General features: G+C 46.5%; 1 protein-coding gene across 1 annotated transcript in view; it reads left to right on the top strand.

Moving 5' to 3' along the window:
- Window positions 1-1,974: 1,974 nt before the first annotated feature.
- The window catches only part of LOC140389022 (thiamine transporter 2-like), a 30,594-nt gene continuing 5,132 nt past the window's right edge, over window positions 1,975-27,436 (top strand). Inside the window, 5 exon segments of the mRNA XM_072473188.1 lie at window positions 1,975-2,168; window positions 3,659-4,475; window positions 17,194-17,386; window positions 19,011-19,152; window positions 20,989-21,297. Of these exon segments, the coding sequence (XP_072329289.1) occupies window positions 2,019-2,168; window positions 3,659-4,475; window positions 17,194-17,386; window positions 19,011-19,152; window positions 20,989-21,297 (1,611 nt within the window). The 5' untranslated portion in view covers window positions 1,975-2,018.

Below are 27,436 nucleotides of genomic sequence, written 5' to 3'. Positions count from 1 at the left end.
CTGTGTATTAGAACTTGCAAAAGCCCAGACAGCACTGAAACCCACAGCCATCTGCATATTAATGAGCGATCTCCGGGTACAATGGAAACATTAAAGGTGAATAAGGCCAAGCCAGACTCCTCGGCACCAGCAGGAGCCAAGACAAAGGAAGGCCAACGGGCACTCAGGGACCGCCCTGCGATCAGGGAACAACTCTAGTATTGGAGAAATCGATCCAAGTGATCAAAACGTAGTCCAATCACTTGGAACCAGATACGGGGTCCGCCCCGAATGGCACGAAGCCCCTGGGGACTATAAAGTAGAGTCCCCAAGTTCAAATCATCCTTCTTGGCAGGGTCACTCAGCAACTCGAATCAACCCTTGAAAGTGAACTGTCTAAGCTGCCGCATCAACCAAGTAAGTCTCCAGTCAACGCACGCTACGAGATAGGCGCTCTTAGCTACCAGTCCATACCAGCTTTTGAATCCTGCAGACTCAGATCGAACGAAAGGCCATTTGTTCCCCTGACCTGGTGGGCCAATTCCGAAGCTAACTATAGGTCTTTTAGTGATAGAGAATAGTCTAGAAAATAGAGTTTATGCATGAGTAGTGATTTACTATGTATAATATATGTGTTTTGATTTGAATCTTACTAATTGGTGTGTTGAGTTATTGATCAGTACTTGAACTTGAACCTCGTGGCGGTATAAAGATACCTGGCGACTCTAGAGCAAAGGTTATAGGAACAGAGCAAATTCAGTAAAGACCCAACGGGCAACGAATTAAGAGCCAACCAAAGTTAGCAACAGTACCAAAGGGTTGCTAAGCATGGCTCAATGGCACCTTGATAGCACACTGGGGCAAGGAAAAGTGGTAGGCCTCCAAGTGCTACCTTAGCCAGTATAGGAACTGAACCTGCACTGTTGGCACCACAATCGTGACCATCTGAGGCTAACCGGACCTACACATAATGTTGCAACACAGAAAAAGTCCTTTCAGTCCAACAGATGTATTCCGCATGAACCTGTTCCCACCCCTCTTCATATTATCCCATCATCATACCCTTAATAATAATAATAATCGCTTATTGTCACAAATAGGCTTCAATGAAGTTACTGTGAAAAGCCCCTAGTCACCACATTCCGGCACATGTTCGGGGAGGGGTACACCTGAGTGCTCAGCCAGCATTCATGCCATTCACCTCAACTATTTCCTGTGGTAGCAAGATCCACATTCTAACCAGCCTCAGGTAAAGAAGTTTCTCTTGAATAATCTATTCGATTTGTTATCCATTTCATATTCATGATCCCTAGTTCAGGCTTCACCTGCAAGCAGAAACATTTCCCAGTGAATACCCAATCAAATCCTTTCACGATCTTGAAGATCTCTACTCAGTCACCTTAATCATCTCTCTACCAGACAAAGAAGTTCCCACCTATTCATTTTTTTCACATCACATACCTACTTTCATAAATGCAGCTTGGAGGGAATTAGGAGTAAACACACAGCACATTCAATAGGGTGGATTACACACATAATTATTTGCATTTACTCATACATTTTGTTCTTAAATATGACATGATATTGCTTTCACTCTCAGTCACATTACATTTTTGGTTCTTTACATATTTTAGTCATGTTCTGCATTTCAGTTTCGTCATCAATCTCAGTCTCATAACCAAGAGCCCTTAGCTCAATAACGTCAGTGAATTGAAGTAAAGGGGGTTGTAAATATCTGGTGTTAGCTTACTAACAACTTCAAAGTCATAAAATCAGATAAAGTAATAAAGTGATTCCAGAGAGAGCAAAGTTTGAGTCCCATCAGGATTAAATACACATTATGGTAATATTACAAGGTGAGGCAGCCAATTAAAATAATTCAGTGGATTATTGCAATCCAGACGGTCGAATCACTTCCATATGCATTCGGTCAAGAAAGCAGGTAGTTTGCTTACAACACTGAACTGCAACAGACAGATGAACAGGGGCTGGCGATCAGTGGCATTTCATAGAATTGTGATTCTGTAAACTGGAGCGTTATGGGTTGCTGTAAAGCAGTAAGAGATAAGGAATGGGTTTATCCCACAGTAGTCTTGTACACATATGGATTTTTTGCAACAATGAAACCTGCGGAGTCTTTTCTGACACCATATTTAGTTGGACCATACAAAAATTTCACCATTGAACAGGTATGCGTTAAGAATGTTCGAGCCCAAAACAAAATATGATTAAATATCTGTGTTTCACTATCTCGTTTTTCATACAAATGCTCGTGTCATTTAGAATTACTTTATCTTATGAGGAACATTATTGTAGATAAGTTCAAACCTTGACCACTTGGACAGTTTTCCTTTGGTTTCCGAAGATTTCAATAACATTCAGCATGCATAATTCTATGGAGAAAGAAAAAAATAATTTATATTTATCGAGCACCTTTCGCAATGTCCCTAAACAATACACAGTTAATATTATACTTCAAAATGTAGTCACTGCTATAATGTAGGAAACATGGTAGAAATGTGCAGGCTGCCAGCTCCCACAAACAACAATGAAGTAATAATAATTTGTATGTACATGTAGTGTGTAATGGATTTAACATTACAACAGAGAGATGGGACCTCTGACAGCACAGCACTCCTTCAACACTGAAGTGTCAGCCAAGGTTAGGTGCTCAATTCTCGGGCTTGAACCTACAGGCTTCAGAGGTGAGAATACCACCATTAGAGCCAAGGCTAACATGTCAATGTACTTTCACACATTCTGTATGCACAGACATTATTGTGCCTTGTCCTTGCAGAATCTACAGACTCTCTTTTATTCTAACTGCAGTTTTGTAGGTTTTAAATCCATTCAGTGTCTATTTGCAAATATCCCATATGTGGGAAGCAGTTAACGATGGTGAAACCATTATTTCATACCAGATATTACTTTTAATACTCTATATCAGTCAGGTCATAAAGATATCATGTGCTACTATTTGAAAATATTTAGCAGTAACTTGTCTCCATTCCATGGAGGACTTCAGTTTCCATTTAAATTTCAATCTTATATCAAACGATTATAATTTTACTTATGGCCTAAATGTGGTCAAAATAAAATACATTATGTATTATGTAATTATACCCCATTTGTGCTTACCATAATTTATATGAAACAAAGAAAAGACCACCAGATGTTTCAAATAACTAAGTACGTTTGAAGTGTTATGATGTCGGCAGTGCAGCAGCTAATTTACACAAAGCAAACTCCCACAAACAGGAATGTGATAATGAGCAGGTTATCTGTTTTTGTAATGTTAATTGAGAGGTCAGTGTTCAGGCATCAGATCATCAGCCATGAATCCCCGAATCATCTTTTCCCCTGAGGAAGGTAGATGGGGTTTTGACTTAACATCTAATTCAAAAACTGCACCTCTGACAATGCAGCATTCTTGCAGTACTGCACAGGTGTACCAGACTAGATTGTTGCACATAAACCCTAGAGCACTAACACCAAAGCCACTTATCAATTTATGGAATATAAATTGTATCCTATACCTCCTCTCTTGTATCTGTGATAAACATGTCAATGGAATCATGTCCAAATATAGCTAATTACCTAGTTTAAAACTAGAACTTATTGATTGTAATTGTTGTGGTCAGAATCCTTGTAAACTGATACAAATTTCTCTTTTGGTAAGGTTACGAACCAGTTGTTCCCCATATGGACATATTCATTCCTGGCACTGTTGATCCCAGTCTTCTTGTTCACTGACTACCTGCAACACAAACCTATCATCATTATACAAGGTGTTGCTCTTGTGATTAACTATGTATTGCTACTCTTTGCAAACAGCATGGCGGCTATGCAGTATCTTCAATTCAACGATGGTCTTGTATCAGCCACAGAAGTAGCCTACTACTCTTATATTTATAGCGTTGTTGATGCTGAACACTACCAGAAAGTGACTAGTTACTGCCGGAGTGTTACTCTGACAGCTTACACAGTGGGATCAGCAGTGGCACAACTTTTAGTTTCTCTAGAAGCTGTCTCCTATTTCTACTTAAATGCCATTTCATTGGGAACAGTGACTGTAGCCGTGGTGACTTCATTTGCTCTACCCATGCCCAAGCAAAGCACATTTTTCCAAAGTTCAGCTAAATCCTCAAATGCGACAATAAAATCAAACACTTCCAATGGCTGCTTAAACCTCAGGAGAAGTACACAAGGATCCTCTACAAACCCAGTCTTCCCTGAAGGAAAACAATTAGCTCTTGACAACTCCCTGAGGACAAACGAGAGAAAAGCTTTTACAACAGCAATTCTTCAGGTTTGATCTGATTTTAAGAGGTGTTACTCATCAAGAAATCTGCTTTATTGGTCGTTCTGGTGGGCCATAGCTACTTGCAGCTATTATCAGATTTTCAATTATGTTCAAGTTCTCTGGGACCATGTTGCACCATCCAAGACCTACTCCATATATAATGGTGGTGCAGAGGCGTTTACAACTCTTACAGGTATGTTTTTTGATGTTCGGCTCCATTAGCCTAAATATTAAACAGAAAACGTTGCTTTCTAAAGCACAAAGTCCCCGAATTTTCTGCAGCCAGTCAATGCCTCCTATTTCTCATCCCCATGAAACTGTGCACCTCAGATTGCTCAAAGTGGGAGATAGAAACAGTGCAGTTCCTTCTCCAGGGCATCTGGAACTCACAAAGTATGCAAAGTACAAAAAATATAAAAGATATTACAAGTATGAAAACAATCAAATTTCCTACACTGTCGGAAGCACTATGATCTTTCAACTTTCAATGTGCATTCTTTTCTGTATTCGTTAATTCTAGTCGGGTAAATGTTCTTGTCCTACTGTTTAGGGTGCAGGACTGTTCAACTTTGACCTTGCATAGTTATAAAGGATTGATGCTGACATAGCTTTCACAGTTGTTGCTATTATATATTTAATGTAAGCAATTGTCTGTTTTGGGTCAGCCACGAGGACCATTTTGACGATGAGTGTGGAAAGTCAACAGGACAGGAAAGTTCTGGGGAGGAAAATGGTTGCAATTTTGGAGCACTGATATGGTGACAAGAAGAGTGTGAATGGATCTCTCTAATTTCCCATCACTAACTCTACCATGTAATACAGCAATGTCCCATCCTCGGAAACATAAAAACAAAACAAATAAGAGCAGCAATAGACCATTTGGTTCATCAGGCCTGGGCCAGCATTCAATAATAACATGGCTGAACGGACTGTGACTTTAACTCCACATTCTTAGCCTTTGACTTCCTTGTGGATTAAAAATCTGTTTAGTTCACCCTTGAATATATTCAATGATCCAGCCTCCACTGCTCTCTGTGGAAGAGAATTCCAAACAATACAAACTCTCTGAGAAAGGAAATTCCTCCGACCCTCCACGCCGGAATCGCGGCAGGCGTGGGAGTGGAGAATAGCCGTTCACACCAGAAATCTGGCGCTTCTGCGATTCTCCGCGGACCCCCAAGTCACGCTCGCGCAGTCGACGCGGCGCCGGTCAGGGGCCGATGGAAGTGTCCACCTGCGGCGATGCTCTGCGGTCGACCGGCCGAGTTCCCGCCGGTGTGGTTCATATTTGGTACCACTCGGCGGGAGCTCAGATCCGCGGTCGCGGTAGTGGCCCTGGTGCAGGGCGGGCAGAATCTGACTCCGGAGCAGGGCCTCAGCAGTGGCCAGGCACATGATCGGGGGCCATCGATCGGCCGGCCATCGCTATCTGGGGGGGACCTACCTTCCTCCGCGCGTGCCCGCTGTGTGGGTCTGCCATGTCGGCGGCGCCCATGCCGAAGTGGGCCGCCGTGCGAATGTGCGGCCATACGGCCTGGGCAGCAGGGCCCTGCCAGCAGCCAGAGTTGTGGGACTCACACCGGGGCTCTGCTAGCCCCCTGGAAAATGGAAAATCACCGCGGACGTCTGAGGAAAAAGTCCGGAGTGATTCTCGCCCATTTTCCAGAAACTGTTTCTCTGATTCTAGATTCCCCAACACGGAGAAATATTCTTTCGACATTTCCGTGTCAAGCCTTCAGAATCCGAGGGTGGTAGGTGGCACAGTGGTTAGCATTGCTGCCTCACAGCACTAGAGTCCGGGTTCAATTCCGGCCTCGGGTGACTGTCAGTGTGGAGTTTGCACTTTCTCTGCATGTCTGCGTGGATTTCCTCCGGGTGCTCCGATTTCCTCCCACAGTCCAAAGATGTGCAGTGTAGGTAGATTGGCCATGCTAAATTGCCCCTTAGTATCCTAAAGGTTAGGTGGGGTTACTGGATATTGGGGATAGGGTGAGGGGGTGGGCCTAGGTAGGGTACACTATCCAAGGGTCGGTGGAGACCTGATGGGCCGAATGGCCTCCTTCTCACTGTAGGGATTCTATGATTCTATGATATGTTTCAATCAGATCACCGCCCTTTCTTCTAAACTCCAATGAATATAGACCCATCCTGCTCAACCTTTCTCAATAAGGCAACCGCTTCATTGCACAATTCAACTTACTGAACTTCCTCTGACCTGCATCTTTATATAAGGAGATCTATACTGTCCAAAGTTGTCTCGTTGTGGTCTCACGAATGCCCTGCATATTTGTAACGTGGCTTCCTTATTTTTATACTCCAATATCTTGCAAAAAAGTTTGTCATTCCATTTGCCTTCCTAATTACTTGCCATACCTCAAAGCTACCCTTTGGCGATTTATGTACGAGGTCAGGCAGATCATTCATCTCATGCACAATGAAGGCAAGTCCTATTCATAAATTTAACATGGACTGCATTTAACATGTAATTTTCTGGAAGTTCTATTTAAACCAGCAAGGTGGCTAAGATGGCTGCAATTTCTGCACAAGAGGTCTCTGGAAAGTTCGGAATTGAACAACCCTGGATGGAGGCCTGCACCCTTGAATGGACATACCCAGTCAGAAGCCACCTGTCAAAGTTGCCCCTGCTATTATTTGTGGTTTATGCAAAACTCAAAATCAATGGACTTCCAGAATTCATATCTCTGAGTTAAAAATACACAGAAAACTGCAATGCCAATTAATCATAACAGGATGTGAACAGCCCCCATTCATTCTCCATTGTGCATCAATGACTTCCAGCTTTAAACCTTTCTCCATGGAAAAGAGCAATTGATCATGTGATCAAAACTGTCTTCAGCTCATAAGTTTGTTAATACCAAAAACCAGAGAGAAACTCGTCAGTCTGCAAATAACACAGAAAGAAACACCAGCTGCTAAAAAGGCAGTAACATTCTTTTATTTTAACAAACTAGAGACTGCTCATCTTCAAAGAATCCTTTTCAGAATCCACCAGAACAGAAACTTGATCCCCTGGTAAGAAAACCCACAAGGAATATAACAGTTTGACTTTGTGGTGAACGCATGAATTAATAATTCTCTTTATGTAAGCCCATGAAAGCTTGCTGCTGATTATTTAAAAATTGACTACATACTCAGGGGCTAAGAAACATACCTACCTTCCTTTCATAAACACACTAATTATGGATAGTAAAGGAAAGGTGGCTTTAATAAGGCTCGGGGAGTCCAATGTAGGTAAAAGTAAAAGCATGAGTACAGGTAGAACCTCATCAGGTACTCTCTCCTACCGGTTGGTTCCAGACTGGCCGACCTTTTATGCAAGTACAGGTACACTATCCCACCCCGAGGAGAGAGCTCGTACTCCTCAAGGAGCATAAAACAATCATCCCCACACCGTATGTATAACCCTCCCGCTGCCTCAGAATGGCAGACAGCATTGTCAGAGACACCTCACACTCAGGCTTTGCCCTCTTCCAGACCCTTCCATCAGGCAGAAGATACAGGGGCGGAATTCACGGAATCCGGCGGGCGGGACGTACCGCCGCCAAAGAGTGGCGTGAACCACTCTGGCATCGCGCCGCCCAGAAGGTGCGGAATCGCCGCACCTCCGGGGGCTAGGCCGGCACTTGAGTGATTGGCACAGCGCCAACCGGCACCAAAGGGCCTCCGCCGGACGGCGTGAGTTGGCGCATGCACAGGAGCACCAGCGTGTTCCCAGAACCGCTGCCGTGATTCCAGCGCATGCACAGGGGGTTTCTTCTCCGCGCTGCCATGGCAGATCTTTACAGCAGCTGGCGCGGAGGGAAAGAGTGCCCCCACGGCACAGGCCCGCATGCAGATCAGTGGGCCCCGATCGCGGGCCAGGCCACCTTGGGGGCCCTCCCTGGGGCCAGATCACCCCGCAACCCCCCCCCCCCCCGAGGATTCCGCAGGCCACCCGCAGAGCCAGGTCCCGCTGGTAAGAAACTTGTGTAATTTACGCAGGCGGGACTGGCCGAAACCAGGCGGCCACTCAACCCATCACGGAGCAGAGAATCGCCTTGGCGGGGGGGGGGGGGGGGGCGCTGCCAATGGCCCCCGACCGGCGCGATTCCCGCCCCCGCCAAAAAAACGGTGCCGGAAAATTCGGCAGCCGCCGTCGGGTCAGCCGGCCCGGCGGGGGTCGGAGAATCCCGCCCCAGAAGTCTGAAGGCCCGCACATCCAGTCATAGCACCAGCTTCTTTCCCACAGCGACTAGACTCCTCAATGACTCTCCCTTGGACTGATCTGTTCCCTGTAAGAACACAATCACAATGCTCTATGCTGCTCTTGTTTGGCCTTTTTCCGCACTGTAGTCAATCATTATTTGTTGATGCACCACTGTCAATGTACTCTGTCGATTATTCTTTTGTCTACTATGTACGAACTGTGTACGTTTCCTTGGCCGCAAAAAAATACTTTTCACTGTACTTCGGTACATGTGACAATAAATATCAATCAATCAGAAATCCATGCTGGCTATTAAGTTTCATTCTTTCCTATCCCTATCCATAACATTCTGTGCTGCAACATGCTGCCCATTCTCAGTTTCAATCATGATCTTCTTTTCTGATCATCCCACCGAAGTGAACAAGTTCACATTTTCCTACATTTTATTATCTCGGCCAAATTTTTGCCCATTCATTTAACCTATCTATATGTCTCTACGGACTCATCCACATTTGCAGTTTTCCAATCCACTGGGAACTTTCCAGAATCTCAGAAATTTTGGATGATTACAAATAATTTACTGGCTCCAGCGACAGCACACCTCTCGCCAGGTTTCCTGGCGGTCAGGGGTGCGTTCAACTGGAAACCCCGTTGTCGTGTTATTCACCCTGGGGTAACACGGACTGCAACTGGATGCAGTTGTACTGGAAAGCAGACACCAAACTTAGACGTTGGTTCAATACGATTTATTGATCTTCCGTAACAATGCACACAGTTTGCTGTGACACTCTACTACTCTAAGTGTACTAACTATAACTAACTAGACCAGACTAGCTCTGAGCTACGTGTAGAAGGTGCTAACTGATATATGCACCCTGACTGTCACTACAGTTGTCACCAGTGGAAAGAGGCAGAGTGCTGATGCCTCGTGTGTTTTATAGTGTGAAGCCTCCCTCTAGTGTTCTGTCTGGTGATTGGTTGTGTTCTGTCCTGTGTGTTGATTGGCTAACCTGGGTATCTATCACTGCCTGTATTTACCTCATTATGTGCATGAGTGCATATTATGACATCCCCCTGTTTAAAAAAAATGTTGTCGGATGCTTAGAGCATGTACGACATATTTACAGATATAACTATTTACAGCGAATGGCGAGTGAATGCATATGTACATGGAAGGTGTCTAGCGTGCATATACAGAACAATATGTACAAAAGAAATGTCTATAAGTCCAATATCTGGGGCTGGCGTCGGATCCTTGTCGATCGCCTGAGAGGCGGAGGTGGGGACGACGGCGCCTTGGCAGGTGGGATTGCAGCCAGATTGGTGGCCTTGTGGAGCGAGGTGCCGGAGAAGGCAGCTGGAAAAGTGAGATTCGGTGATGGGCAGGTAAGTTTGCGAAGTGCCCGTCTGTTGCGTCTGACAATGGAGTCATCGGCCATGCAAACCACGAACGACCTGGGAGCAGCCTGTCGAACAACAACAGCTGGAGCTGACCAGCCTCCATCAGGTAACTTGATGCGAACAGCATCTTCCGGAGAGAGCACAGGCAAATCAGTAGCATGAGCATCGTATGTCAGCTTTTGCCGGTTTCTGAGTTGCTGCACCTTTTGCAGGACTGGGAGGTGATCCAGGTCTGGTAAATGTATGGCTGGAACAGTCGTCCACAGGTCTCGGAGTTGTGCTGGAGACATACCGGTGGACAGAGGGGTTGCCCTGCACGCCAGCAGCGCAAGGTTATAATCAGAAGCCGAGTCCGCAGCCTTGCAGAGCAGTTGCTTCACGATATGAACCCCTTTTTCGACCTTCCCGTTAGATTGCAGGTAATGCGGGCTCGAGGTAATATGCTTGAATTGGTACAGCCTGGCGAAGTTGGACCACTCTTGGCTGTGGAAGCAGGGACCGTTGTCACTCATGACAGTGAGCGGAATACCATGCTTGGCAAATGTCTCCTTGCAGGCCTTGATGACTGTCCTTGATGTGGGGTCCGTCAGTTTCACCACTTCCGTGTAACTCGAGAAGTAATCGATGATAGTCACGCCCATTGGTTGATTACCACGGAGAGGTCACGATCCCGTGTTACTGGAGTGTTTCCTTGGGCTGAGCAGGCTGGAAACGCTGGCAGGTCGCACAATTAAAGACCATGTTGGATATGTCCTGGTTGATTCCAGGCCAATAGACCACCTGCTGGGCCCTGCGCCTGCATTTCCAAACACCGAGGTGTCCCTCGTGGATCTGTTTGAGCACTAAGCTCTGGAGGCTGCGAGGAATAACCGTACGATCTAGTTTGAGGAGGATCCCCTCGACGACTGTCAGGTCGTCCTTAACATTAAAGAACTGAGGGCATTGCCCTTTCTGCCATCCACTTGCAAGATGATGCATGACCCGCTGCAGAAGAGGGTCCTTGGCAGTCTCCTCTCGAATGTTGACCACTCTTTCATCTGAGGCCAGGAGGTTGCTGGCACACAGTTGCACCTGTGCCTCAATTTGGTGGATGAAGTCGACCTGTTCACAGGGCGAGGTGATGGCGCACGACAGGACATCCGCAATGATTAGCTCCTTGCCCAGTGTGTATACAAACTCAAAATCATACCTGCGGAGTCGAAGGAGAATGCGCTAAAGCCTGGGTGTCATGCCATTCAAGTTCTTATGAATGATATGGACTAAGGGTCTGTGGTCAGTCTCTACTGTGAAGATTGGTATACCGTAGACGTAATCATGGAGCTTTACAATCCCGGTTAGGAGGCCCAGGCACTCTTTTTCTATCTGAGCATACCTCTGCTCAGTGGGAGTCATGGCCCTTGACACATAGGCCACTGGAGCCCAGGACGAGGAGTCATCCTTCTGGAGGAGCACCGCACCAATGCTGTCCTGGCTGGCGTCCGTGAAAATTTTTGTCTCCCGCTCTGGGTCATAAAACGCTAGTACCGGAGCAGTGGTGAGCTTTGCCTTTAACTTGAGCCACTCTGCTTGATGTGTGGGTAGCCACTGGAAGGCAGTGAACTTCTTCACCAGATGCCTGAGAGCCGTGGTCTGTGATGCGAGCTTGGGAATGAACTTTCCCAAGAAGTTAACCATACCAAGGAAGCGTAATACCGCCTTTTTATTTTCCGGGGTCTTCATGGTGTTGATGACCTTGACTGGTTGCACACCCTGCTGGGATATTTGATCGCCCAAAAACTTGATTGATGACATGCCAAAGGAGCACTTGGCCTTGTTCAACTTGAGGCCGTTTGCATGGATGCGTCGAAAGACTTGTTTGAGACGAGATATGTGTTCTTCTGGGGTCGTGGACCATATGATTACATCATCTACGTAGACCCGCACACCCTCAATGCCCTCCAGCATCCGTTCCATGATCCTGTGAAAGATTTCAGAGGCTGAAACAATGCCGAATGGTATGCGATTGTAACAGTACCTTCCGAAAGGTTTATTAAACGTGCAGAGCTTCCTGCTGGACTCATCCAGTTGTATCTGTCAGAAGCCACGTGATGCATCTAGCTTCGTGAAGAATTTGTCGTGTGCCATCTCACTGGTTCGCTCCTCCCGCTTCGGGATCGGGTAGTATTCCCGCATTATGTTCCAGTTAAGATCTTTGGGATCTATACATATGCGCAACTCTCCTGAGGGCTTCTTCACACAGACCATCGAGCTGACCCAGTCAGTCGGTTCCGTCACTTTGGAGATTATGCCCTGGTCTTGGAGCTCCTGCAGCTGTGCCTTTAAACGTTCCTTCAGAGGAGCCGGCACCCGGCATGGAGCATGGATCACAGGCGTGGCATCAGGCCTGAGTAAGATTTTGTAGCAGTACGGCAGCATATCCATCCCACTGAACACATCCGGGTATTGTGACAGGATTTTGTCAATGTCAATATCAACCTGAAGATTCACATTGGCAGAGGACATGGCATGTACGCGCTGGACCAGATTGAGCAGCTTGCATGCATGGGTACCAAGCAGGGAAGCCTTGTCAGGCTTGACGATTTTGAATCGCAGTGTGACATTCATGGTCTTGTTGGAGACATGCAGATGACAAGACCCTAACGCAGTAATAGCATTGCCATTAAATCAAGAAGCTGGTAGGCTGGTGGAAGAATTTTTCGTTGCCTTTTGATGCGATCAAGATCTGCTTGATTTATGAGATAGGCTGAAGCACCAATGTCCAGCTTGAACCGGATGCTGCATTGGTTAACGGGTACGACAGCACGCCATTCGTCCGCAAAATCCACGTTGAGGATAGATAGGCATGTTGCTGAATTTGAGGAGGCCTTGTCACATGTAGTAATGATGCCCACACAATATGTGTACTCGAGGCAGTCGTCCTCTGGATCCGTGGTGCTACCAGGATCAGAATCCAGCAGCTCTTGCTGCACACATTGAACGCGTTTGCGTTGGAAATGGGATCGCTCTCCCACGACCGGTGGTGCAGACCTGCACAAGGCTGCATAATGTCCAGGCTTCCCACAATTTAAACATTGCCTGCCTCTTGCAGGGCATTGCCGCTTTGAGTGGGCGGTGCCGCAGTTTGGGCACGTCATGACATTGACGTCGTTACGCCCCGTGCGTCGTCGCACATGCGCAGTGCGGTCAGCCGCCGTTCGCACCTGTGCAGTGTGGTCTTCGGCAGCTTCGTTCTCCTGTCTGTGGTGCGCATGCGTGGGACCCCAGGAAAAGCGCGCAAAATGGCCGCCTTCATCGATGCTAGGGCGCCGCATCCTTCCGATGGCCTGTACACTCTCTGCCTCGTGGGAGGCAAATTGGTCCTGTTCTGCCGATTTAAGACGGGAGTAGCGACTTTTCGCCTGTTCATGCACTTTACACGTCTCGATTGCGACTGGCAGAGTCATGTTCTTTATTTTCAGGAGCTGCTCCCGCAGGGCGTCGGAGTGGACCCCAAACACGATCTGATCCCTGATGAGGGAATCAGCGGTGTCACTATAGTTGCAGGACTGCGCTAATATACGGAGATGAGTTAGAAAGGATTGGAAAGGCGCATCCTTATCCTGAAGGCGTTGCTGGAAGACATAGCGCTCAAAGCTCTCGTTTGTTTCGACTTCACAGTGACTGTCGAATTTGGCTAAAACGGTCTTGAATTTGGTCTTGTCCTCGCCGTCGGCAAAAGTGAGCGAGTTGAAGATTTGGATGGCTTGGTCCCCCGCATTCGATAGGAGCAGCACGATTTTTCTGGCATCGGACGCATTCTCGAAGCTCGAGGCCTCAATGTAGAGACTGAACTTCTGCTTGAAGACCCGCCAGTTGGCGCCGAGATTGCCGGAGATCTTTAGCTGTGGAGGGGCCTGGATCTTCTCCATGCCGCTGGAAGGCACTTGCTGGTCGTCACTGAATTATTCAAGGTAAATTACTCAGATGACGTAGACTCCTGGTATCATGTCGTGTTATTCACCCTGGGGTAACACGGATTGCAACTGGATGCAGTTGTACTGGAAAGCAGACACCAAACTTAGACGTTGGTTATTGAACTTCTGTAACAATGCACACAGCTTGCTGTGGGTTGACACTCTACTACTCTAAGTGTTCTAACTCTAACTAACTAGACCAGACTAGCTCTGAGCCACGTGTAGAAGGTGCTAAATGATATATACACCCTGACTGTCACTACAGTTGTCACCAGTGGAAAGAGACGGAGTGCTGATGCCTAGTGTGTTTTATAGTAGGAAGCCCCCTTCTAGTGTTCTGTCTGGTGATTGGTTGTGTTCTGCCCTGTGTGTTGATTGGCTAACCTGGGTGTCTGTCACTGCCTGTCTTTACCTCGTTATGTGCATGAGTGCATATTATGACACCCATTAACAACGGCAGGACCAAAAGATCCCAATGCCGAGCTGCAGCGGGTTGCGTGGAAAATCCCGCCCAATATATCCACTCTCTCTACAGCCACGTCTATAAAGATCCAAGCATGCTGGCTCCCAGGTCCAGGGGAGCCTTTAGCTCCATTCGTTTTCCCTGTATGTTTTCTTTCTCTGCAGGCAGTGATTGTTTCAAGTTCCTCCTTTCATTTTCCACTTTGATTTTCTACTGTGCTTAGGATGTTTTTCTAATCTCCCAACTATTTTTTTAATTTATAAATTTAGAGTGCCCAATTCATTTTTCCAATTAAGGGGCAATTTAGTGTGGCAATTGACCTACCCAGCACATCTATGGGTTGTGGGGGCAAAACCCACGCAACCACAGGGAGAATGTGCAAACTCCACAGGGTCAGTAACCCGGAGCTGGGATCGAACCTGGGACCTCGGCGCTGTGAGGCAGCAATGCTAACCACTGTGCCACCGTGCTGCCCCACTAATCTTCCAACTTGAAGACAGATATAAAATACCTGTTCAAAGTCTCCAACATTTCCTCTTTTCCAATTAATTCCCAAATTTCTATGCATCGTTTTTTTAAATTATAGCTACTCTATTCCTTTTTATACATTTGTAGAAGGTCTTACAGTCTGTTTTTATATTTCTTTGTTAGTTTTTTCTCATATCCTAATTTCTCCCTCCTTTTTGTCATCCTTTGCAGGTTTCTAAACATTTCCCAAACTTCTGGCCTATGACTAATCTTCGCAACATTGTGTGCATTTATATTCAATTTGATAAAACCATCATACAGAAGCGAGAGATCTCCACTCACACTGAAATTCAAACAGAACACTGATCCTTGCTCTAAAATAACCTACAGTGCCTCATAATAAGCAGACACAAATTGACACTGAATGAAAGAATAAGACATTATGACAGGTGGAAAAATGTCTGTTCAAAGAAATAGATCTTGAGCAAAGTCTCCAAAAAGATAAGAGAGGACAGGACGGCAATGGCCTTAAAACTGCCAGAGAGCTTACAGAATACTATGAGGGAGAAAATTGGCAGAGAACAAGGATAGACCTTCACACACACAGAAACCAAGCAACACAGATAAATCCCCACCTATATTAAAATTCCACTGAACACTGACACATCCCTCCATAAACTAAAACAACAGAAGGACACATAAGATATTTTACCCATACTAACAAACTAATCATACTCAGGTGTCTGTTTACAATAGAAAACACCTTCCTTCCAAGACTACAACATAAATAGATTCTTTCATGTATGAAATTACTCAATAACATACCTAGCTACATTGCAAATCAAAGGTAGTTCCCTACCATCATTAAACAAATGTTGAACACAACATTGACCTCTTGTCCATTTGATACCAAATTGTTAAATCTAACACTGAGGTATTAGTTAATAATCACCTCTTTGATACTTTTTAATTTGTCTTAAAGTCATTTAATTTCTCCAATGAAAAGTATTCTATCTTTCTGAATCTGTATGACCTTAAAACCTGCTGCAGTAATATAATAATATATGACGGTATACGCATCTGAGAGACACATCTTCAGAAACATTATTGTGTTCCATGCAGCAGGAGAAATGAATGGGAGTTTTGTTGGTTATCAGAATTCAGTTAGATATTGAGAACATAATCTTGTTTCTTGCTGAGCTTACGGAGGATGTTTTAAAATGTTGGAGCTGTACTCATCCAGAGAAGTGGAGAGTATTCCATTACACTCATAACTTGTGCCTTGTAGATTGTGGACGTGCTTTGGGGAGTCAGGAGGTGAGTTACTTGCTGCAGGATTCCTAGTCTCTGACTTGCTCTTGTAGCCACAGTATTTGTATAGCTAATCCATTTCATTTTCTGGTCAATGGTAGCCCCCGGCATGTTGATAGTGAGGGATTCAGCTATGGCAATACTTTTAAATATCAAGGAGTAATGGTTAGGTTCTCTCCAAATCTCTTCCCTGGTGCATCTCACTCCACAATGTTTGGCTTCTCCCTGATGTTGCTGCTCCAGGCAGCAAAATCCCCTGTACTCTGTAGGAAGGAAGGGGTGTCCCTGAACACACAAAACTATGATAAAATTGTAGTTCTTTCCTATAGCATGCAGCTGAGTTGCTGGAACAATAGTTGGTAGCAACCAGGAACCACATTGTTAAGGATCAACTCAATAATTTTAAAGGGGAGGTGGGAGAGGTATATGTTCATGTGGCGGACCAATTTTGGCGAAAGAAAAACAAATGCTATGACATCCTAGCTTATGGGTGAGAATGGTTAGGTTTGGAGTAGGAACATAGGTCAAATGCAGGTTTGAATATTTGGTGCAAATATCAATACTTGTCTATCAAGGAAGGTTAGAGACTGGGATTTGGTTGTGTGTGGTACATTTGCTGCACAATTTTTAATGGGCCAGATAATATAATGGATTTAAACTTTTCAGCATTAAGATGCAACTACAATTGTATTTAATAAAGCAAGCTATTCTATTGTCACATAATCTCAGAATTGTTATGGTGCAGAAGGAGGCCATTCGTCCCATTCTGTCTGCAGCTGTAGGATTAGGACTGGGTAGGAATCAAGTTATTCCAAATTCAAACCATATTTTCCATTCATTGCAAGGTAAGACACCATCTCTGAGCACTCTAGATATGGACAATCATAGGGTTATGAAGGATAATAGCAGAAACTTCCTACAAGGTCATGGTCTGAAACAAAATCTTAATGGTTAGAAATTATTCTGGACAATATAATGGACAAATACTTAATGCAGCTGTTCAACTGTTTGTAACATGATTTAACCTATATATTTAAAGTGCACGTCAGTAATTGCAGTGCAGTAGTGGTTGGAGATTTGATTTGGTTTTTTTCTTCACTGTGTATAGGTGCCATCACCTCCTTTGGTGTGGGTTACATTAAGCTGGACTGGGCTGTGTGGGGCGAACTAGCACTGGGAATCTTCTCAGGAGTTAGCAGTGCTGCGATATTCATCATGGGCAATACAGATAACATTTGGGTTTGCTATGCTGGTTACATGGTATTCAAAGCCTCATACATGCTGCTCATTACTATAACCACGTGAATGCTGCTGAGCTTTCTATATCTTTTCCTACCAACCCATTTTTGGCCTCATTGTTCAGAACCCAGTGCTCGTAGTTGTATAAGTAACAAGATTTTCTTCCCTCCTCATGACTTGGCACCTATGCTGCACTATTCTTACCTTTGCAGTCAAGTTTAAAATATATGAACTCATTGGGAGGGAGCTCTTGGAAATTTTAATATGCAATATGTTAGAATAAGTTACAGAAGTGTTACAAATGTCCTTACACCTGTACAATCAGTCACAATAGTACAGGCACCATCACCTCCTTTGGTGCGGGTTACATTAAGCTGAGCTAGGCTGTATGGAGAGAGCTAGTGCTGACAATCTTCTCAGGAGACTCAATTCAAAAACAAATAAGACCGCAATGGGTTCTGTGAGGTGTCTGAAAACCTCCTTAGTAAATTTTCCTCTCTGTGCTTTTCCCTGGCAGTGAAGATGAAAATCCACCCTGCTTTCTTTTCTGGTGAATTGACCCCCTGGCCATTGTTTCAAACTGCAGTCAAGCGTTAACATTTTATTGTACAGCTTGTTTTTACTTATATATAATTGATTTTAATATTTAAAATTAAAATATTTCCAACTCGCTTCACAGTAAGTTCTCTATTTTGGTCAGAATGCACATAAAATCCTCATTATCTATTATCTATATTACAAAGTCCTTCTGTACATCCATTAAACTTGTGGGAACTCACAAACATGATAGGCGTGATCTACTCAAATGGGAACAGAGTCCCGTAGCGCGATTAGCCGGGTGTTCCCGGCGCCCGAGCACCAAGAAACACCACGCTATCGACAGCCTTTTGGGGACCTCAGCGGGGAACGGGCAGCTGAGGCTGTACTTATACTCGTTTTTTGCACTGAGGAGCTCCGCTCGCCGGAACTCCTCAGTGCAGTATAAAATGGCATCCCAATCTTACAACCCACCAACGCAACCCCAAATATCCCCACAAGCCCCAACGCTCCTATAAGGGGATCCTCAGGCTGACCCACACCTAGCACCCCCAGGGCCAATCCCCCTCATGGGAAAAATGCCAACCTGGGCACTTTGGAAATGCCACGCTGGCACCCAGGTGGCAGTGCCGGGCTGGCAGTGCCAGGGTGCCACCCTGCCCAGAGGGAAACAATCTGGAGGTCTCCAATCCCCTGGAAGACCCCACAAGTGCCATTCTGTCTGGCATCAGCACTAAACATAACTCACCTGAGATCTCCAAGGCAAGGGGGTTAAATCCCACACCTTGGATAGATCAGCGGAGTGCGTATTTTTGCTAAAATGTGACCCTGCCCACAAGGAGCGGGATTCACATCGCGACATCTCGCAAGATCACGTCAGATCTCGCGAGGCATGGCAATCCGGGTTGATCCCAGAAGAGTGATCGCCCGGCATTTACCCATCGCGTTTCGTCGCACCGTGCTGCCTTTTGGGCGCAATGTGGCTGGTAGATCCTGCCCGATAATTAGGAATTTCATTACTCAAATATAATTTTTAGTAAAATCTAATTTTTGATCAACTTCAAATATTTTGGGATTTTTTTGAACAGAACTCTTTGACAAAGTTCAATTCTGCACAGTGCATAATAATTCTTCTTTTTTGATTCTCAGATTCCATATTGCATCTAACCTTTGCATGGAACGTTATGCCTTAATGTTTGGTGTAAACAACTGCATGGCACTAATACTACAGACTATCCTGACCATTATTGTAGTTGATTCAAGAGGGTTGGGGCTGGACGTTGTTACCCAGGTAATCTTCTTATAACACTGTCATTAACTTTTCCACAACAAAGCCCCGATGAATTGATCATATTCTTTATCAATGGCAGGCTGAACACTGCTAATGCACAGATGGAGTCCATTCAGCCCATCATATCTGTGCTAGATCTTTGAAAGAACCATCATGCTTCATCACCGATCCCCACATTTATCTGTAACCCGATAAGTTCTTCACCTTCAAGTATTTGTCAGATTCATTTTTGAAGTTATTTCTGGAAGAAACTTGCATCATCTATTCAGGTAGACCATTCCAGGTCGCAACAACTCTATGTGTGAAAAAGAATCCCCTCAGCTTCCCCCTATGTCGTTTGTCAATGATTTTGAATCGATGACCTCTCGCTATTGACTCTCGCGCCAGAGGGAATATCAAAACTTCTCATCCTCTTAAAAACCTCTATCGGTTATCAGAACCTTCTCAGTTTTAAGCAATGTCTGGAAAAGAGAATTACAGATAATGCCAAATACTGGGGATGGGAAGGGGAAGGGGGAGCTTGGCGTTTTAAATGGGGTTCTCAAGTTGCCGACATTAAACAGTCAGAGGTTCAGATCAGAAAGCCTGACTTTTAAAAAAGCGGAACTGTCAGGCTGATTGGGTGCCACAGTGGTGGCAGAATGCCCAAAGTCCATTGCCTACCCACCTCCAGGGTGGTAGAGGCATCGGGCAGCCCACCTGCCCTTGAACTCACTGAGGTAAAAGCTAGCGGCCATTTGGTGGGCTGAGGGGGTCCTTCCTGTTCAGGGACCCTCCCCCAAGATAGTTCACCCCACCCCCTGCTGAATCCAGCCTCTCCACCCGCCCGCCACCCCACCCCTCTCACCAGGGCCTGCCAGCCCGGCCTTGACAAGGCTCAGGACATACCTGCATGTCCGGCAACATGATTCCTCTTTGCTGAGGATTGTCCATGCTCCCAGGAGTAGCTACCAGTCCCAGCTGCTGGGACTCGGGAGCTTCCCACCATTTGATTGGCAGTTCTCAGAGGCGAAACTTCCTTCCTGACGGGGGTTGGGGGCGGTGGGGGGGGGGGGGGGGGGGGGGGGGGAGAGGGGGGGGGGGAGAACAGATGTCCTGTCTTGAGTCCATTAACAGCCAACCATATTAATTGTTGCAGGTCAACTCGGCTAACTAGACAACTAGACTCGCTCCTGACCTTTCAACCTGGGTACAGGGCCACTGCCTCTGCTTGAAATTCCAGCCTGAGATTAACATTTTCTTTTCTTTTTCAATGGATAAAAATCCAAGTTCTGACACTGTGTAAGGATTGTAGTGATGCATACACAGACAATGATTCCACCTGACTAGCTTATAGAACTGCATCTTTATTAACAAAGAAATTATTCAATCAAGAGATGGGAAAAGTAATGTACTCGAGAGAGACAAATTAATCCATTGTAAGGTTAATGTAGAATTGATCAACTCCAGACTTTCGTAAAGCCTCAGAGCTTTTGTGAAGCAATGGATTTTTCCCCCTCAATTGATCTGATCTAAAAGAGATCATAATCAACACTGTAATAAATCGTATCTATTTCATAGCAGTGGACAGAGTATTGAATGGTTTATTTTAATAGTTCAAGGTTCCAATTAATTCCAGGTTAATCCAACCAACGGCATTAATGGACGGAGCCAACCCAGTTAACAGATGACAATTTCATAGCACAAATCTGTCCTCTCCTTTAAGTAACTATCATGAATTCTCTAATCATATTGAAAAGAATATGATTATTCATAGCAGTGTTTCCCTATTTCTCCCGCTTATCTCCATGGTGTTTTATTGATTTGTAAACAATATTTACCTCATTTACTCTTCAGTTCCTGATTTATGGGAGTCTCTACGCCCTGATTGCTGGGATCTTTCTGCTAAGAGGCCTGCACACCTTCATTGATTTCAAACTGAAGAAAACGAGGAGGAATCTGGAAGAGGACGTTACAATCATCACACTGGATCCTCTGACTCAACAGACGTGCACAAGCACTAAACTATTAACTGAAAAGGGAAGGTGGATGGGCAGAGGTTCATCTGATGACCACCCATTTTTCTGGAAGATTAACCTCTGGATGTCAGGTTGTGCTGTTCTTGAAATATGTCTTAAAAATATGCCGAGCGACATGTTGACTCAGGCAACTTTTAGTCATCTCGTATATATTTCTGGAATCGGGGTAATATGCATGAATAAGATTCCAGCACACAATTCATTGAACTTCAAGTGTATTAGATCAGTTAAGCATCCCGGAAAGCTTTGCTTAAATCATCCTTCCTGCCCTGCATTATACAAGAATTTGTAGCTGGATCTCATTTGAATTCCACTGGTTGCTGGCTCGGCTATGTCCTGTGAGAATAGGCAGCTGGTCAGTACCGAAGTACAAAGGTCAGTGGCTCAGAGACCGCCTGCCAATATCAGATGAAGGCTGCTGGCAGCAAGGAGTGCAGGGAGACAGATTGCCCTACGGATCGAACAATTGGATGGGGGTGAGGAGTTCAGAACACTATCGGCCAACACTGATTTCCGGACAGGATTAACCGGCCGAGCTGTCACCCTGCACAGAAACAGGTCAAAATCTATAGGAGCCTCGTCCATGACCAAAACCAGAGATGTTAAAATTGCTGATTGGAGGGTAATAGCGCTTCTCCATTTTAATCATTCATTTACTCCATTGCCACAAATCAGGGAGAGTTTTAGGGTCACCTCTGCTAATGATGGAACTTGAAAGACATCAGCATGGAATTTCACTCCAAGATGGGATTATTTTGATCGTATTTAATAAAGTACATTTTCCTATCTGCTTTCTGAAATTTTCTCCATAAGTTGCAAAATTACAGAGAAAATGGGGGGAGGAAATCATTTCACAGCACCGGAGGTATAGGCAAACAGCTATTGGAAATCAAGAGTGGAGCTTGGCCAAGGTAATGGTGTCCTAGGTTCACCTGATGCCACATTAAGCTTAGCAAATAAATGGTGAGCAGCCTGTCCCCTGAACCAGGTGCCATGCTGCTTAAATATCTGAACGGTGGTCTTATGTTTGTCATAGAACCCCAATTTCAAAATGGCAGTGGAAATGGGTGGAGAATTCCCCATGCACAATCTGCCCAGTTGTATTAGGAATTGAATATCTGCTGTACTGATCAAAAAGTGTTGAATACCTCATAACAAAAGCACCAGAGGATTTTGAGTTTGTATCTTTGACATGCCTTCAAAGCCCAGACGCAAAACTCCATCTCCAGCATGACATTCCCTCCCAAGACCCAACCTGCTGGGCCGCTAGAGGAATAGCGTGATTTCCCAACTTCTGCAACAGGTTTTGACCTGCTACCCAAACTCTATTGTCGGGACTTTACTGCCTTTGGCTTTTCATCAGTTGTAGGGAGCATTTCCAAATGCTGATGGTTTTTGAGGGAAGCCTGACAGTGCAATTTTTGCCAGAAGGTACCAATTAAGAGGCTACGTCCAGGAACCCCATCAAATGAGGATGCGCTGTGCAGGTGGGTGCACCAATAGCAGTACCCGAGGCTCTGGATGTCCGGAAGCCATGCCAGAAGAGGCAGGAGCTGACCCTGCTGGTGGGAGGCTGCGAGGACACCGCAAGTTGAAGACACCCTCTGAAGACAGCAAATAATGATTCAATTTCTAAACTCCACAGCTACCAGGCCATCATTGTGGAGAGGGTATCCCTCCACATGGTGCCCAGCAGTCACAGCTGTGGTAATCTAACACCCCATCCAGGAAGTGGGGACCAAGGAAGGAGCGCTGATCCCAAGGCCTGACAGCGGGAGGTCACCTCAAGACAGCTGCCAGCCTCCGGGCACGAAAGGATCTATCTGCTGCTAATATGGGCGGGTGGTTGATGCCAGTCTCGTCCCACCTCCAGCAAAATCATATGAAGTTGGAATAGGAGCTGTCCTGCCATAATATTATCTAAAATTAATCCCCATCTGTCTCCAAGTTGCCTTTGTGTGGCTGACATGATTCCAGCCTATGCTTCCCCAGAAGGCTAGCTCCCAAATGGACACCAGCACTGATGAATAAATATTCAAATGAGCTGCCCACAGGAAATATAGGCTATATTTGTGCAACCCTCAAAGTGCAAACTTAGCTTGGTGTCAAAATGTGGTTGCCAGTGTGAACTGGGAATAAATGAAACAGCTACACGTTCTCATTATAAACAAATTCCTTTATTTTAAGTGTTGAATAGTAAGTACCTCTTTACTGGGAAACCAGAGAATCAGCACATTGGCCAAATGGTTATATTGTGATGTTGCCCTTTTCCTATGCTGTTACTGTCATAATATCCACTTATGTATATAATGAGATGCAGACAAGCAGGGATTGACATACAGGATAACCAATGAACGCACACGACACAGAACAACTAATCACCAGACAGAACACCACCACTATAAAGCCCACAGGGCATTAAGACTCTCTTTCTCTCACAGAACACAGCTACTGAGATAGTTAGAGTGCACAATCCAGTGAGCACCATCTCCATGTGGTAGAGAGCTAGTCTGGTCAAGCCAGTAGGAGGTTATCAGTTAGATTAATAGAGTGTCAAACCAGAACAGATTATGTACAGCAATCAGCAAGTTCAATAAAACAGTGTTGGACCATCTCCCATGGCGGAAGCCTTTTTCTAGTTTCACTGCGTCCAGTTGCAGTCAACGTTGAACCAACTCACTTAACACATCAGTTACATTATTGTATAAATTTTCACATCTTATGTTTAAGAATTTTCAGTGCAATCTTTAAATTCTAGAAGGATGGCCAAGCCATGCTTACTTGTGTGAAGGAACTTTGCATAAATCTATGTAGAAGTTAGTTCCTCAGAGACCCAATCACGGTCAGAATTATACGGCCAATGTTTGGAAGGGTGCCTGACCCGTGAGTGCAGAAAATTGCGCAAGAGGACGCAGGCGCACATCCCGACATAATCGAGCATTTGTGCAAGATTTCGGTTGGGAACATTGGTCAGATGTGCATCTGGCAACAATTAGGAAGCTAATTTTATTGATTTGCACACCAATTGATCGGGGTTTTGCATTACCCATGGGATTTTTAGTTCAGCACAAGCGCAACTTGAACGCAACCAATCCATTTCTGCCATTTTGACATCCAAACGCGGGATAAAAGGAGGCAGGAGCAAAGGCAGGCTGAGTTGGTAGGAGTTTTCCAGAGTTTTGTGAAGGCTTACATGAGATTTTTGTGACTGTTTTCACTGCTTTTTTTTGAGGTTTGTGCATATAGCTTGGACTTTTCAAGATATTTCAGTCCATACCACGGTAGCATAGTGGTTAGCACAATTGCTTCACACCTCCAGGGTCCCAGATTCGATTCCCGGCTTGGGTCACTGTCTGTGCGGAGTCTGCACATTCTCCCCGTGTGTGCGTGGGTTTTCATCGGGTGCTCCGGTTTCCTCCCACAGTCCAAAGATGTGCAGGTTAGGTGGATTGGCCATGCTAAATTGCCCTTTGTGTCCAAAATTGCCTTTAGTGTTGGGTGGGGTTACTGGATTATGGGGATAGGGTGGAGGTGTGGGCTTGGGTAGGGTGCTCTTTCCAAGAACCGGTGCAGACCTGATGGGCTGATTGGCCTCCTTCTGCATTGTAAATTCTATGACCATAGAGTCCCTCTGAAAGAGCACCCTACCTAGCCCTAATGCCCTGCCCTATCCCCGTAACCCCACCGAGCCTGCACATCTTTGGACCGTGGGAGGAAACAGGCGCAGCCGGAGAAACCTTGGGCGGGATTCTCCATTCCGATGCCCGACAGAATACAATGCTTCGGTGCCTCAACTGCGCCGTGAATGCATTCTACTCCGCACGTACAGAAAATGCCATTGGCAAGCCTGACAGGGTATTCTCTGGGACCTCCGTGATGCCCCGCTTCCATGAGGAGATGGTGTGTTTCATTTGTGGTTTTAAAACTCGGGAAACAGGCTCCAGGTCAGCCAGCGCCCGGGCAATGCCGCCGACGCCCTCAGCCATGATCCACTGTGACTGGGCCATGCTCTGAAGTGGCACTGCAAAGTCCAGGTGGCTCTGGAACATGGTTACCTGTGACAGGGCAGCCCTGCCCCCTGCCTCGGCCACCAAGGCCTGTGCCCCAGGCCTTGGACATCCTGACCCATGTCCAATACCTTCGCCTCCAAGGCCTCCACCACAGACGCCACTGGCGGGATTCTCCGTTCCCCAATGCCGATTTCGTAATCGCCGATCGAGTCGTGAATACCTTTTGACGCCAAAATCGGTGGCGGCGCCTGTTTGACGCAGGTTTCGTATGCTCTGCCCCTCCGAAACGGCGTCATCGCAGCGCGTGCTGGACACCATTGGGACGGCCTCAGCATGTCAGAAGAAGGCCCTCCCCCGATTTTCCGCCCCAATGAGCCGAGTTCCCTACGGCGCTGTTCACTTGTGGTCTCAGTCATGCGGGAACCCAGCGTGGCGGCTGCGGACTCTGCCCAGCGCCGCCACAGCCGGGGCGGAGCCATGCTGCTGGCTGGGTGAGCTTCCGCGAAGGCTGGGGGGCCTGGTGGGTGGCCAGGGGGGCACTATCTGGCAGGTCGTGTCCGCACACGGCCGGCGCCTTGTTTTATGGCGTGACTGTCATGATATCCATATAAACATATCATGGTGCAATCACACACACACACTGATGGACAGATCAACGGACCAATCAACACACACGCAACATCACCAGCCAATCACCAGTGAGAGCACACGCAGTATAAAACAGGGAACACCACAGTTCCCGCTCATTCCACCAGGAGATAGCTCAGAGCACAGAGCTCACAGCGTGCCACTCAGACATACACCATGTGCTGAGTGCCTCTCTAAGATAGTGTTAGGGCTGGGTCCACAGGTTAGGTGGTGAAGTACAAACCACAGCCAGAAGTTAACAGATGTTGTTATCAAGAGTAATAAAACAGAGTTGTACCATCTACAACCGTGTTGGTTCGTTTGTATAGCGGAACACCCAACACGACATAGTATTGGAACCCAGCAACTCAGAGACCCAGAGACCTACCTGCACATCTTCAGAGCTCCGCCATCCTGCGACATGGAAACCATCAGCCCGCCGTAGCCGCTCCAAATCGCTGGAAGCCTCGGCGTAAACTGGAAGCTGTTTGAACAGCGCTTCCAGCTCTTCCTCGAAGCCACAGACAGGGAGAATGCATCGGACACCAGGAAGATCACCCTCCTCCTCTCCACGGCAGGGCAACACGCCATCCACATCTACAACTCCCTGGTATTCGCGGAAGGTGAGGACAAGACGAAGTACAAGACGGTCCTACTAAAACTTCACGCGTCGAGGTGAATGAGAGCTTCAAGATGTACCTCTTCCAGCAGCGCCTGCAGGGTAAGGATGAGCTTTTTCAATCTTTTCTGACACACCTCCGTATCCTCGCGCAGTCCTGCGGCTATGAGGCCACCTCCGATTCCATGATTCGGGACCAGATAGTTTTTGGGGTCACCTCAGGCACCCTACGCCAGCAGCTCCTCAAAATCAAGAGCCTCACCCTAGCCACCGCCATCGAGACCTGCGTCCTCCACGAAAACACGACCAGCCAGTACTCCCAATTCCAGGCGGCCGAATTGGCACGGCAGGGGTCCTACGAGGCTGAGCAGGTCCAGTCGATCGAGTTCCTCTCGGCCCGCGGCCTGGACGAGGGCGGCCATTTCGCACGCTTTCCGCGGCCTCCCGCGCTTGTACGCGCCAAAAGAGGGGACGTCGACGCAGAGGGACGTGATGTGCAGGCGCGCTCTACGCAGGACCGAACTGCGCATGCGCCGTGGCGCAACGAACGCCATGACGTCACGACGTGCGGCAACTGTGGATCCACCCATTTAAAGCGGCAATGTCCAGCAAAAAATCGACAATGCCTCCGCTGTGGCAAGAAGGGCCACTACGCTGCCTACTGTCGAGCAGCTCAACCTGCCAACGCTCCCAATTCCGCCAGCCTCGCAGGGACGTGCGGGCATTCAGCCTCCATACACCGAGTCATACCCTGATGACGTACAGACCGGTGATACCGACGACCGGGAAGCCTTCCGCGTTGCGGTAATGACAGAAATCGGATGTCCCCAAGTAGGAGCCACCAGCTGATGCCAGTGCACAGCGTTAATCCGGGTGATGAATGGTGTGCCACCCTAATGGTCAACCGATCACCAATCACATTCCGTTTAGACACTGGTGCCTCCGGCAATCTCATTGCATGGTCAGCCTTCTACGCCTTGAAGGTCAGACCACCAATTCGGCCATCCCGC

Source organism: Scyliorhinus torazame, chromosome 14 (assembly GCF_047496885.1).
Source record: "Scyliorhinus torazame isolate Kashiwa2021f chromosome 14, sScyTor2.1, whole genome shotgun sequence".
Taxonomy (NCBI): domain Eukaryota; kingdom Metazoa; phylum Chordata; class Chondrichthyes; order Carcharhiniformes; family Scyliorhinidae; genus Scyliorhinus; species Scyliorhinus torazame.
The sequence above is the reverse complement of the archived record's forward strand: the minus strand, read 5'-3'. Positions and strand labels throughout refer to the sequence as shown.